The 15,427-nt window shown below is 38.9% G+C and overlaps 1 protein-coding gene across 2 annotated transcripts in view; it reads left to right on the forward strand.

The window, feature by feature from the left end:
- Nucleotides 1–15,427, forward strand: part of KLHL1 (kelch like family member 1) — a 479,287-nt gene that overhangs the window by 171,065 nt on the left and 292,795 nt on the right. For both annotated transcript variants that reach the window (XM_075061554.1, XM_075061555.1), the window contains one exon: nt 1,245–1,381. In XM_075061554.1, coding sequence (XP_074917655.1) covers nt 1,245–1,381 — 137 coding nt within the window. The remainder of the gene's footprint in view (nt 1–1,244; nt 1,382–15,427) is intronic.

The raw sequence follows: 15,427 nt of genomic DNA on the forward strand, positions 1-15,427 counted from the left end.
TGATGATTGGAACTGAATACACATCCTCATGCAAGGGGAGTGAGCATCTCCCAGGGCTGTTCCTGCCCCCTTTAGCAGCTATGCACTTATGCATTGACTGTTCTGAGCATATAAGATGAGGACTATTGTTGTGGTTTACTATGGTGTGTAGGACTCATTCTATGTTTAGGTTCCTCCCAAACATTTTCTGATCCTATTATTTTCTGTAAATATCCATTCCTGACAAAGGACAAAGTTACATTATTGTAAGATGACATTTGAATGAAAGTTTAAAGATCTGATGTTTGAGTCTTAAAGAAATAGGATATTCCTGATATATATTCTTCCCAGTATCTTAGTTTTATACAAATTATGTCCCTAGACAAACCAGCCATAGATGGTGGCAATGAAGCAATTAATTTTCTATAGGTAATGTGTCCTAAATAAACAATTTGTTTCCACTAAATTTTGATGTCTTTGCTCATGTTGAATAGTACCTTACACCAGTGGTTCTCAAACTTGGGCCGCTGCTTGTTCAGGGAAATCCCCTACTGGGCCGGACGGTTTGTTTACCTGCTGCATCTGCAGGAAGCGGCAAGGGCTGAGGGATGTGCTGGCTGCCCTTCCTGCACCCCCCATTGGCCTGGAGTGGCGAACCATGTCCAGTGGGAGCTGAGATCTGCTGAACCTGTGGATTCAGCAGGTAAACAAACCAGTCTGGCCTGCCAGGGGCTTTCCCTGAACAAGCAGCGGCTCAAGTTTGAGAACCACTACCTTACACTGTAAGTTATCCCACTGATATCTAAATTGCTATGAGTGGAGTTCAGGTACTGTTTGCTGTGAGTAAAGGTACCACAATCTGGCCTTTTGGAAGGTATTAAGAGCACCTCTGATCCATGGTACCAATTTTTCTGATAATCTGGCTTGACCCCAAATGGTGGTTATCTTAACAAAAGTGACATTATTTCTGATACTGACATGATAGGGCCTCAGCAACTAAGACTGTAAACCAATTTGTCTATTCTGCTTTTGTACTTTTGTGCTTATGCACTGCTTAAGTTACACTGTGATGCAAAAACAAATTATAATGAGAAGTGTTAGCCCACTTGTCATTTTATATGTCTCCACCTACAGATATTAATAAAATAGAGATACCACTTAACATTTTTAATAAATAAAAATCTGTGAGTGTTCTTAATGTAATCATTTTAGAGAATTAATGGAAATGCAGTTATTTTACTGACACCTATGTCACTTTTTTGTAGGCTTGTTCTCAGTTCTGTCTCTGACTACTTTGCTGCCATGTTTACAAGTGATGTTTGTGAGGCCAAGCAAGAGGAGATCAAAATGGAAGGAATAGACCCGAATGCGCTGTGGGATCTTGTTCAGTTTGCATACACAGGTACTATAATGTATTCATTATGTTTCCCAGAAAGGAGGATATTGCTATTTGTTTCCTATGAATTAACTGGAGGTATGTGTTATGTATTTTTCTTAATAAGTATTAATTTAAAAGCCTTCATTTAATACATGTTTGGAATATTAAATGTCATTTTATTTTTTTATCTATCATCATTCTGCACCTTAGACTGTGAACTCAAATCTCCAAAACCTATACAGCAGGAGTTGGCAACCTCTGGCATGCACCAGGCTGGGCCAATTTGTTTACCTGCCGCATTGGCAGGTTTGGCCGCTGGCGGCTCCCGCTGGCTGCGGTTCGCCGTCCCAGGCCAATAGAGGCGGTGGGAAGTGGCACAGGCGAGGGATGTGCTGGGCGTGGCTTCTCACCAGCCCCATTGGCCTGGACGGTGAACTGCGGCCAGTGGAAGCCATGATCGGCCAAACCTGCTGACACGGCAGGTAAACAAACTGGCCTGGCCCACCAGGGTGCTTACCCTGGAGAGCCGCATGCCAGAGGTTGCCGACCCCTGCTATATAGTATCTGGCTTGGTGGGAACTTGGAGTGGCCAGGAAAAGGCCTTTTTTAGATAGTCGATAAATGACTTTCTACTTAATGTGCCAGGTGTGATCTAACATGGTATTATCTATCTCTGTTGAGAAAAGCACTGTGTATTGGATAATCCTAAAACACAGGTTCTTTAATGGCCTTATGTGGTCAGGACCTATGGCACTTTTTGGAAGTACAGGAGTGTTCTAATGTCCTGGTCAAATTCCATTTACTTTATACTTTTTTAAAAAATCCTGTTTTAGTTTGAATTGGATACAGTCTTCTTCACTTCCTGCTCTAGCCTTTCAATCTGTTATATAGCGTTTCTCTATGTTACTGAGCAGCTGTGTTTTTCTGAACAGCTGCTGTATTTTATTACTGAGTGAAGTCAAATTGTATATATGTATCTCACACACAAACACAACATTAAAAGAATGCTAAGGTTGCGAAGTCAAACACTCAACAGACAGGAAATACCAGAATTAAGGTAGTCTGTGCAACTATAATTTGCTCCCTTATGAGTATGCGTACAGCCGTTAATTATCTGATCACATACTGTTTTTTTCCCACATTCTACCAGCCCCATTCAGTCCACAACATGGATAGTGGTGACTGAATGAGCCGCTATTCAATGTTTTGGGTTTTTTCCTCACTGTTCAATGTGTAGCCCAGGCACTATTTACTGCACTCTGTTCCAAATCTTTTCAGACTATACAATTATTAATTTCATCATGGGCTTTTATTTCCCCCATTTTCATCATTGTAATATTTGAGTGCTTCACAAATATTAATGAATTATTTTCAAAGTACTCATGTAAATTCAAGGGATTATATTACCCCCAATTTACACAAGAGGAGGTGAGACACAGAAAGATTATGGTCAAAAGTGTCCACTACTTTTGGGTGTGCAGTATGAGACACGTACGCCTGATTTTTCAGCATACTTAGTATTATATAGCACTTTTATGTGATGGTTCTCATGGTACCCAGGACATTGAGTCACCTTGTTACCCCCCTGCCACAAGCGTGAGAGAGTCTTGCTTGTGCTTAACTGGCTGTCAGCTACTTGACACCTCCACTTCAGCCTGGTAGCCTCCCTCCCAAACAATCTTCTCTGAGCTATGTCAGCCTTTACTTTGTCTTGAAGGTTAAAAATTGATGTACCCTACTTTTTAAGCCTCTTAGAAGTGTACCCCTGTAGTTCAGCCCCTTCTGTACTGAATAGGCGACAGAAATACTACTTAGCTGTACACACCAGCTTGAATGACTCAACTCAGGATCAGCACCCTGTGCAATATCACCACACTGAGATATATCTATAGGGAAAACAATCGTAAGTTTATTACCAAAGATCAAGATTTAAGAGATTATGAGCAAGGATGATGAAAACAGAAGGGTTTTATATAACACCAAATCATAACATGATGCCTAGAGACTAAATTTAACAGGCCAACCTCCAGCCTAAATAAGTTTCTCACCTTAAATGTCTTCTGCAGTGTTTCAACCAGGGGTAGTTGTGATCCTATTTTCATGAATGTAATCACACTTCCCGGTTACTTCCTAGTTGCAGGATAAAGTTGTCTTCCTGGCCCTTCTCTTATATTCCGAAAGTTAATTGCAACCCAGTATGTGCAAACTGAAATTTTTCAGCAGCTTATAACTTAGCAAAATTGTGCATTTTTGTCTCACAAACAGCAGAAGGCATATTCAGACAAAAAAGGCAACCCTGCACCACATTTCTAGTCCTCACACCAAAGGTTGGGGCTGCTAGACAGCTAGTCAATAAAACTTTTGTAATAACATTTTTTTTGAGACGGGTAAAACATTTTTTTCTCTTATATTATTACCTGAAATAGCTCAAACATTTTAGCTGAAACTTTTTAGAAAAATTCAGCCTGAGCAAAATACATGAGGTTTTTAATGCCAGGCTTGACAATGCCCTAGCTGGGATGATTTAGTTGCTGTTTGTCCTGCTTTGAATAGGGCGTTGGACTAGATGACCTCCTGAGGTCTCTTCCAACCCTAATCTTATATGAGTCTATAATATGGAAAATTGCAGCTGAACAGTAAAAGTTTGTCAAAGAAGTGGGACATGTCAGGCAAACATAAATATAGCAGGTACTACTATCTCTGACTATAAAACTCATGTATTAGAGATCAGCTAAGAGTGGAAAGGCAGATCCAAACCCTCTCAAACTTTAGCTCAGTTTAGCTCTGGATCTGAACTTTGGGGCTCAGGCACACCTCTATACACAGGGTCCAATCCTTGGTTCTAAACCCACTCAAACTTTCTGGAAATTTGTATATAAATCAGGATTCTAACTGTACATCTTAGGTCCATTTCAGAAAATTAGATATTATATGTTAGATGCTGGCAAATGGTCATTCATTGTCTGAGTCAGTTTAACTTCAAAGTTCCCATGAACTCGATTCTTTAAACTGATATGTTAAGAGCTATTGAGTACAGGAGCTGGGGCAAAGTCTGAAGTGTGAGCTTTCTAGAAGAGACTGCAAAAAGGCCATCAGTATTTTATCAGATTTCCACCATGCTGGTGTCCTTACATCTACATTCATAAACATAAAGCAGCAGAGAATCCTGTGGCACCTTATAGACTAACAGAGGTTTTGGAGCGTGAGCTTTCGTGGGTGAATACCCACTTCGTCAGACGCAGGTCTGACGAAGTGGGTATTCACCCACGAAAGCTCACGCTCCAAAACCTCTGTTAGTCTATAAGGTGCCACAGGATTCTCTGCTGCTTTCACAGATCCAGACTAACATGGCTACCCCTCTGATACATAAACATAAAGAAATTTCTTCTGTGGGATGCCCATGTTAGGTTTCCAGTTTGTAGAGAGGCAGTAATTAACTTTACTAACTCTATTTGTCAGAAATAGACAATGGAATTTCCATAATTATATCTGTATATGTGGTACAAAAATTACATTAATTTCAGATTTAGTTGCTGTTGTCTGAGACCAAGTCTTTACTTGAGGGCAGTTGAGTGTTACAGTAAATCAAGGATGATTATGGACTGATAGCAGTTTTTGAAGAAACCTATCAGAACAGAAAAAAGTGAGCTCACCATCTGTGCTGACAGTATAGCATTGCCACCAGTTTTAAACAGGTGTAAGCAATTATATATCCTTGTTGTATTACTGTAACCTGTCTACCACTTTTACAGTGGTTTAGAGTCTAATGAAATTATTTGATCTTTATCTTTTTATCGCACACTAAAAATTATAAGCAGTGTTAGTAGGCGCCTGAAAATCTGTATTTATAAATAAAAGATCAGTGATTGAGATAAATGCATCCCCTTATTAATCACTGGCTGCTCTCTTCAATTAAAGTAATAAAACAAAATAATGTTACATCACTTGAAAACTGAACCTCCCCAGAGGTGAGTGAATGTGTGTTTATCACAGACACCGGGGTTGATAGCCACATCTGTCCAAAAGGGGGACTGCTATCAGTTACTGCATCCTGTGATCGATAAAGAGATGCTTTCATTTTAAACATCAAGCCGTTTTCGGTATCTCGACAGATTTTCAGCTTCCTAGTAACACTGTTTTTGATAATAACAACTCATTCATGGGAACTGCACCCTCTACGACTCTGACAAGGGCATAGTCTTTTGGGCAGTTAAATCACTGGGGGCTGCTCAGTGCTCAGCACTTTTGAAAATCAGGACACTTATTTCTAAAAAATAAGAATTTTTCTCGTACCTTACACAAAATGTCCAGTTACTTCAAACTAACGAATTCTCTATCATCTTCTTTTGAGGGTACAAAAAATTATTTCACAAAAGTCCTTGCTGCGGTGTACTCAAATGAACTGTTCCTTCTCTCAGTTCATACATATCAGTCTGGCTTTCTACAGCATTGGACAGCCAGCAACAATATAAGCAGAATAAAACCTTATTTACTTCCTGCAGTGTCAAAAAAACCTCATGAACTCATTCTAAATCTTCACTCAGCAGATACAGTCAAATGGCTTCTTTAGGAGATTTATTTTCAACTTTAGAATTTTTCAATATTGATCCCCAATTTTGCACATGGGTTAGTCTCTTTGATCAAAATCTACCTGTTACAATATTGATAAATGTATAATCAGAGCTCTTTAAGCTTGTGAGGAGAACAAAGCAAAGCTGTTCTTTACCATCTTTATTATGTGAATTAATCATTGAACTTTTGCATTGTTTTTTGATTATCCTCATCTAGCTATCTATCTGAGTCTAGATCCACAAAAGGGCTTAGGCACCTAAAGTGGCAATTAGATACTGACATCCAACATTTAGGCACTACAGAGATGCTGCAAATCCCAGCTCAATTCCCACCTAACCCTGTAGGCACTTAAAGTCTGATGTGGAGAAGAAATTTGAATTTGGTCTCCCACTTCTCAGGTGAGTGCCCTAACCACAGGACTATAGACTCATTCTCACTATTTCCATTCAAGTTTATTTATTTAATTATTGATACATGTTGGAATAGCTTCAACAGGAGACATTGAGAGCACCCGTATCAAAATAGCCCATGGTCAAGTGGTTATGACACTTCTCCTTAGAGGTAGGATATTCCATTTCAAAGCCCTACTCCAACATCCTTGGTGAGTGTCTTAACTAGTAGGCTAAAAGATATGGGGTGGGGGAGATTACAGTACCATTTCTTGCAAAAAACAAAATGACTTAGACATCTAACTCCAGGAGAGGGTTCACGGCTCAGAAGCCCAAGGAGAGATAGGCACCTAATTCCATAACAGGGGTGGGACTTAGGCCACATCACTGTCCTCAACATTTCCTACTGACTCCTTGCTTAGCATTCTGTCTTTTGTGTATCCCATTCTTAGGCATCTATCTCTCCCCATGTATTGTACAGGGAGTGGGTCTAGCCTGTAAGAGACTGCTTCACCTTGTGCCACACTGCCAGAACTGAGATCAGCAGAGACATGCAAGAGGGAACACCTTTGGTGTAAATCAGAAGGGGCTAGTGGCAGAGTGTTCTCTGTGAATGTCCCCCAGAATGAAAGTTCTTTATCTTTCTTGGTGTAATGGTCCCTCCTCTCGAGTCTGTAGGGAGGTCACTCCATTTCTTCATGGCTGACTCCAACAGTCAGGTTTCTGCCCCTCTGACTGGGACAGCACCACAAACAGTCTATGGCCACAGCCTTTAGCCTGGGGCAGACAGTAAAAAAAACAGTCTGTGGGTTCTGGTCCTCTAGGCGGGTCAAAGCAACAGTCTATGGCCACAGCTTTAGGCCTTGGGTCGATCACTGGTCCCAGGTGTGAGGGTGGGTTGTGATGGGGTAGGGAGACCCAGCCTAGGACCCTAACAGTGTCAGGTAGTCCTACCACTGGGTCAGCTGGGAAACAACTAAAACATGTGGCCTCTTTTCCTGACAGCACAACTGGATCAATGTCTGGTTCCCATGGGCTACATTCTAATGCACTCCACCAGAGTTGCTCTGCTGGCAGCGAGATGTCTCTCGTTGCTCCATAATTGGCTGATGTCAGCTCTAGCAAATCCTCCCTGCCCTCAGCCTCATCCATTGGCAGGTCACTGCATGGCTCAGCGACTGGTCTGGGATCCCACAGAGGATCCAGACATCCCCCTCCTTCCCTGGCCCAGGAAAAACTGAGCTAAAGGTTCTTCTCTTTATACTTGCTGTCCGCCCCTGTGTTTCCATTATGGGAGCAAGGGCATGTTTAGCTCTGCCCAGCAGAAGGCATGTAATGGTCCCTCCCTCTCAGGTCCAGTGGGAGGCAACTCTGCCTTACTACACCTGGCATAAAATAGCCTGAATCTGTTGACCTTCAGGGATGCTTCAAGGTTTGTTTGTTTGTTTGATTGATTGAGCCATTTGAAAATGGAGGGGAAATATAAGAGTGGGGAATTGTTTGAAGAATGGGGGTGGGAAACAATAACAGAAAATGTGGAAATGGAGGAGGTGCTTAATGATTTCATTGTTTCAGTTTTCACAAACAAGGTTTGTAATGACGACATCTAACACAGTGACTGCCTTGGAAAATGAGGTAGGATCAGAGGCTAAAACAGGGAAAGAACAAGTTAAAAATTACTTAGACAAGTTAGATGTCCTCAAGTCACCAGGGCCTGATGAAATGCATCGTATAATACTCAAGGAGCTGACTGGAGAGATATCTGAGCCATTAGTGATTATTTTTGAAAAAGTCATGGGAGATGGGAGAGATTCCAGAAGACTGGAAAAGGGAAAATATAATGCCAATCTATAAAAAGGGAAATAAGAACAACCCAGGGAATTATAGACCAGTCAGCTTAACTTCTGTACCCAGAAAGATAATGGAGCAAATAATTAAGCAATCAGTTTGCAAACATCTAGAAGATAATAAGGTGATAAGTAACAGTCGGCATGGATTTGTCAAGAACAAATCATGTCAAATCAACCTGATAGTTTTCTTTGAGAGGGTAAGAAGCCTTGTGTATAGGGGGGAAGCGGCATATGTGATATATCTTGACTTTAGTAAAATTTTTGAGACTGTCTCGTAGGGAAATGCAACCTAGATGGACTTACTATAAGGTCGGTGCATAACTGGTTGGAAAATTGTTCCCAGAGAGTAGTTATCAGTGGTTCACAGTCATGCTGGAAGGGCATAACGAGTGGGGTTCCACAGGGATCAGTTCTGGGTTCTGTTCTCGTCAATATCTTCATCAATGATTTAGATAATGACATAGAGAGTATGCTTATAAAGTTTGCAAGCAATTGGAAGATGGGAGAGGTTGCAAGTGTTTTGGAGAATAGGATTATAATTCAAACTGGAGAAATGGTCTGCAGTAAATAGGATGAAATTCAATAAGGACAAATAAAAAGTACTCCACTTAAGAAGGAACAATCAGTTGCACACATAGAAAATGGGAAATGACTGGCTAGAAAGGAGTACTACAGAAAGAGATCTGGGTGTCATAGTGGAGCACAAGCTAAATATGGGTCTACCGTGTAACACTGTCGCAAAAAAAAAAAGCAAACATCATTCCGGGATGTGTGAGCTGGAGTATTATAAGCAAGTTACGAGAAGTAATTCTTCTGTTCTACTCCACACTGATTAGGCCTTAATTGGAATTTTGTGTCCAGTTCTGGGAGTCACATTTCAGGAAAGATGTGGACAAATTGGAGAAAGTCCAGAGAAGAACAACAAAAATGATTAAAGGTCTAGAAAACATGAGTTATACAGGAAGATTGAAAAAAATTGAGTTTGTTTAGTCTGGAAAAAAGAAGATTGGGAGAGGACATGATAACAGTTTTCAAGTATATAAAAGGTTGTTACAAGGAGGAGGGAGAAAAAATGTTCTTCTTAACCTCTGAGGATAGGACAAGAAGCACTGTGCTTAAATTGCATCAAGGAAGGTTTAGATTGGACATTAGGAAAATCTTCCTAACTGTTAGGGTGGTTAAGCTCTGGAATAAATTGCCTAAGGAGGTTATGGAATCTCCAACATTGGATATTTTTAAGAGAAGGTTAGATAAACACCTGTCACGGATGGTCAAGATAGTACTTAGTCTTGCCATGAGTGAGGGGGACTGGACTTGATGACCTCTTGAGGTCCTTTCCAGTCCTATGATTCTATGATTGGAGCCTGGTTTGCAGGTGATAGATTATACTGAATTGCATTACTGAGCTTTTAATGTATAATTTGTCATGTTATACCGATGGGTGTTTCTAAAGCATATTAATAGGTACCCTTTTTAGTATTTTTACAAATTTTAATAAAGAAAACTTGCAGGAGTCAAGTTGGAATCCAGGAACATAAAATTTCATTCTTTGACTTGTTAAATATATTTAACTCCTAACCAAAATGCTGTACCTCAGATTCAGGATCTACTTTGTACTTTCTGGAAGCTATCCCATCTTCCTTAATTAACCAAATCTGTGGCCACTTCATTGTAGTATTTGCAAACCAGATCCTACCAAAAGATTTTAAGATACATTGGGCACCTACTAAATTTAAATACCTAGAGGTAAAAATACCAAAATTACCTGAAAGACACATCAGAAGAAGTATCAGGTTCTCCTATTTTCATTATGGGTCCATGTTCATTTAACTAAAATGAACATATTATCACTTCTCTTTTACACACCCTCCAAGTAATCCACATTTTTATCTTGTGCACTGTGTGATGTTCAGTAAGTCACTTGACCTCTTTGGGCTTAATCCTTCCAGGTACTCTGCATGCTCAGCTGCCTTTGACTCATAGGAGGCACATAGCATCTCACAGCATCAAGTTCTTTGTTTCTCCCCCCATTTTCTAAAATAGGGATAATGCTTATTTCCTCAAATGCTTAAAACTCCAATTGACTTTGTAGACAACTTTCAGTATGTAAGGAATGAAGGACTGAGCCTAAATAACTCCAGTTCTTCAAGCCAACATTTGCATAACTTTTAGACTACTCATGTGAACAAAGTTATACATGTATTTAAATATATATATTTTTCTTAAATGTATTGTTTTATTTAAAATAACTGTAGTGCTCGGTTATAAAGAAAAAGTCATCATTAAATTATCTTCTCTGTGAATCTCCTGTATAGACAGATACTAGGATCATGAGATATTGTGAAAATGTACCATGTTCCCTGATGTATAAGTAAATAGAGTTCTAAAAAAATTGCAAGGTGGAATTACAAGGTTACCAGCAAAGCATCAAGTTATGCAGAGAATTGATAAGGGCATGGCTTAAATAAAGGGAGCTGTCCAGCTAGTAGTGCTAGGAAGATGGATAGGAAACTAAACTGCCGAACTACAAACCCTTAATGATAGTGAAGTGTGTTAATATTGCTGTGAACAAGCAATGTCTTCAGCAAAATTAATTAAAATCTTAGTATATAATATATATTCTTAAAATAGAACTTGCTCAGTGCAGAAAGCGTGAAAAAATATGTACGGATATAAGCTATAATGTTTTTATTGAGTAATTTTTTCACCAACAACCATTTGTAATGGAATAAATTATATAAATTTTGTAAGAAATTCTCTTTTATAATGGAATCATCACACATTATTTTATTATCTAAAATAAGTAGAGTTTTCATTACGAAGTAAACTAAATTATAGTTTCATTAGAACTGCAAGTTTAATTCAAATTATATGTATTATGCAAATGCATTAGTAAAGTATTGCTGTAATTTACATGTTTTTTTTCTCTAGAATACCAATTACTCAGTCTTCAGATCAGTAGTTTATATTAGATTGCTTGCAATTTTTAATCTATGTGTTTTACTGTATTACTTATGGGGAAAAATTATACATAGTGGGAAAACATGGCTCCTAAAAGCATCATAATGTTTAACTTGTTATAAGATAATACTTGTCACTAAGGAAAATACCAGAAATATTTTGATTGTATTTAAACGGAAATCTTAGATGTATTATATGGAAATAATCTGCATGTTACATATGTGTTGTTAGATAATAATTTCTGTTATCTTTATAAATTAGTATTTGTTATCATTTTTGTTAAAGGTATAGGGGCACAGTGACTTTTCAGAATATTGCAAGACAATCTCCAAAAGTAAGAATGCATTGAACACCATGGAATAAAAAGTTAAATTGATTTCCCTATAATATAAAGCAGTATGTATTTGCTCTAATCCTACATCTGCTGTTTTTGTAATTGATATGAAAACACAGTCTGGCCACCTGCACTTCCTTAGATACATCCTTTACTCCATTTACCTGTGGCTTTATTGTCTTTATTTCACAGACAACTGCCTGTAAGCAGCATTGTGGATTTTTTATAGCTGGCCATCTATCTCTAAATAAAAAGATGACATTGCCATAATAATTTGTCTATCTAGAATCATTGTGAATCCCTACAAGTATGGTTTAAAATGTTCTTGCCAAATTGTACACTTATCTAATTTCTATAGTATGTCAATCCCAATGTTCAAAAAGGTTTGTGTTTAAAGTAATCTAATCTTACAGTGAATGTTGTGTTGGACCAATAGGAAACACAAACATTCAATGAGTTCATGTCCTTTCATGCAGGTTTCCTGTAGTTCAGTGGTTCATTGAAACTGCAAGTGGACTAGATTTAATCTCTGATGTAACAGAACTCTGATCTAAGGAAAACAAGCTTCCCCTTTATACCTGGACTGAATTTTTTATTTGAGCCAAATTATAGAATTAAGTGACAGATGCCAATAACTGGGGGAATCTCAGAGTGAATATCTATTTGCAGTAGGTACAAGAAATAAGGCCTCATTTTTCAAGCAACAGGAGAACTCTGATCTATGGGGATTTTTTTTCTTTGTAAGGCCAAGATTATGCATCCAACTCATTGACTTCTTATGTTACATTGTGTATCACGCAGTGGTTTTAGTGGGCCTCTTCTTGGATTTAGGAGTTGACACTAGTAGATAAACAAAATTACTTTGTAAAAAGCTCCTAGGGCAATGAACACACTCCAATCAAACCACTTCTGGTTCAGCAAAAACAACGAGGAGTCCTTGTGGCAATTTAGAGACTAACAAATTTATTTGGGCTTAAGCTTTCATAAATCTGTTAGTCTCTAAGGTGCCACAAGGACTCTTTGTTGTTTTTGCTGATACAGACTAATACGGCTACCACTCTGAAACTTCTAGTTCAGTTATCCAGTTGAAACTAATGATGATTTACAATCCTCTTGCAGTTCAATTTGAGCAGTGTGCAGAATGCTATCTTTAGCCTCGTTTTCTGTAGTATTGGCCCTTTTTTGACCTTACAACTAAGTTTTTCTTCATTTTCAGTAATGCTGAAACATTTTAGATGTGAGCGGAGATAGATATAGGGCCTGTTGAAGCCTATAGGAATTGTCTTTGGATTCAGTTGGAACATTTAGGTGTCCAGTCCTGGAATCCAGGGACAGACCACGTGTTAGAACTGGGGTCAGAATCTGTGGACAAATCAAATCAGGCTCATAGTCAGAGTCAGTTAGCAGGCTAAAGGTTGAAGATGGATTGAAGTCAGTTCCAGGCTCTGGGCATCAGGAGGTGGGTGCAGGGCTGGAACTGGTCAGGATGGGGCATGGACAAGGCTAAGAGGGCTGGAAGAAGGTCCAGGCAAGGCTTGGGGCAGGAACAGGAACCAGACCAAGAGCAGGCTGGTCTGTCACATTGTGAGGTAGCAGGAGGACTCATGGCCAAGTAGTGCTGTTGCACAGACTATCTTGCAGCTCTGGCAGGGTCAGTAAAATACCTGTGCGTGGAGGTCATCTGACCCAGTCCCTGCCCATGGATAGGCTGCTGCAGCATGTCTGAAGGCTGAGGCATTGCAGGCTCTGCTTACAGGCTGAGTCCCTAGCTGAGTTGCTGCTGTATGCCTGAGTGATGAGTCATGGCAGGCTCTGTTGGAGGGGTGAAGCAGCTGATGGAGGAGCCCTGATCTGGCTATGCGTTTGCCTAACACATGTTCTATCTAGCTCAGTATCCTGTCTCTGACAATAGTCAATAGAGAGGAAGGATAGTGCTCATCCATTGTATGAAGGGGTTCAGTGATACCAAAACAAATGATGATCCTGATATATTTTTTTAAAATCTGTAATCTGTTTGTAAACTCCTTAATGGTAAATATAATATATAAATTTATAATGAAGGGGAACATATATGGTTCAAATTTAACTCTGGCTAAATTAGCAAGAACAACTTTGGATTTCAGTGGGAGTTTCACGTCTTAATACAGGAATTAATTTGGCCCTTTGAATGTAGTAGCCTTCTTACTGCAGCATTACTGTATTTTATAACTAATTCTTTAGAATGCTTTGTACAATGAGATCCCCCTGGAAAGTAAGTAGAAATGTTATTTAAATGAAAGAATCTTGTATAGTTACAAAGGCTGTGCTAAGGAATAGGGGGCTCTAGTTGACTTTGGGGTTTACTCATATCAAACCAGCATTCAACTGATAAATTAGAAAAAAAAATAGGAATTGAATGTGAATGTATTTAGGTGACAATGGGAAACAAATATTATATAGCTTAATGATTTACAGTAACTTATATTCCTAATTTTCCTTCTGTATTCACTAGAATAAGATGCAGATGCAGCCGTGTCTTATTCATTACAGAGAATATGTGAACCTGTTTTATCCAGTAATCATAGAATTATACAAATGTAGAGCTGGAAAGGACTTTGACTGTCTAGTTCCCCTTGGAAGTAGGAAGAATAGATTGCCTTAAGAAAGATACTTGACTACAAAAGGCCATGAACTGATGAATTGAAATGCCCTGCACAGAATTGTATCCTAGTGTTTCTTGAATAGTTTTGATAAAGGGAACCGTGTTCCTTTCAATTTTCTTCAAGTCTTGCATTCTCTTATACTATCAATGCCACTAAGCATACACATATGTGCATACATAGGACAGAGAGTGCTGATTTCCCCCCCCCTCCACTGATGGTGAATGAATAAATAGCTTTCTAAAACAATGAGTGATTAATTTAATTTTTTTCCCCAAAAATACAGCTGATTGTTCCACCCATCTGTGTGGGATATTGACTATACTAGTTTTTGTTTAATTAATTAATTAACTGGGATTTTTTTTTACATTAATAAAAAGGATCCCTATCCAAAATATCTAGATGCCTCTGACAGCACTTACAAGAATGGAAAAAAATTAAACAGAAGCTTAACTCTGACTGACAAAAAATATTAAGCCACCTATAAAACCTAAAGCACAGAATTCCTTACTTTCCACACAAATCGAACATCCAACAAAACCCACCATCTGCAACAAGAACAGGATGACCAGAAAGGGAATTTGGTCCAGAACTGAGGGCACCTCTGAACTGCATATATACTACTAACATCATCTTTTTTTAACACAAGAGGTATCCAGATGATCACAGCTGCAGCATGGTGGCACGTAGGGAGTAGCAATCTCTCATGTAGAAAGGTCCCAAGATATCTATACCATTATAGGTTAAAACTAACTGTTTATAATTGAAGACAGTTGGCAGTTTTTCAGAGAGACATTATTAAGGGCACAAGAACAAACTATCCCACTGGGTAGGAAACATAGGAAGTATGGCAAGAGACCACCTTGGCTTAACCAGGAGATCTTCAATGAGCTAAAATTAAAAAAAAAAAAAAAAAAAAAAAAAAAGTCTACAAAAAGTGGAAACTTGGTCAAACTACAAAGGATGAATATAAACAAATAACACAAGTATGTAGGGAGAAAGGTGTGTTGTGAGCAAGACATGAGAAGTCATTCTTCTGCTCTACTCTGCACAGGTTAGGCCTCAACTGGAATATTGTGTCCACTTATGGGCACCGCATTTCAAGAAAGATGTGGAGAAATTGGAGAGGGTCCAGAGAAGAGCAACAAGAATGATTAAAGGTCTAGAGAACATGACCTATGAAGGAAGGCTGAGAGGGGACATGATAGCAGTTTTCAGGTATCTAAAATGGTGTCATAAGGAGGAGGGAGAAAACTTGTTCATCTTAGCCTCTAAGGATAGAACAAGAAGCAATGGGCTTAAACTGCAGCAAGGGAGGTTTAGGT

This window comes from Chelonoidis abingdonii, chromosome 1 (genome assembly GCF_003597395.2).
Source record: "Chelonoidis abingdonii isolate Lonesome George chromosome 1, CheloAbing_2.0, whole genome shotgun sequence".
NCBI lineage: Eukaryota > Metazoa > Chordata > Testudines > Testudinidae > Chelonoidis > Chelonoidis abingdonii.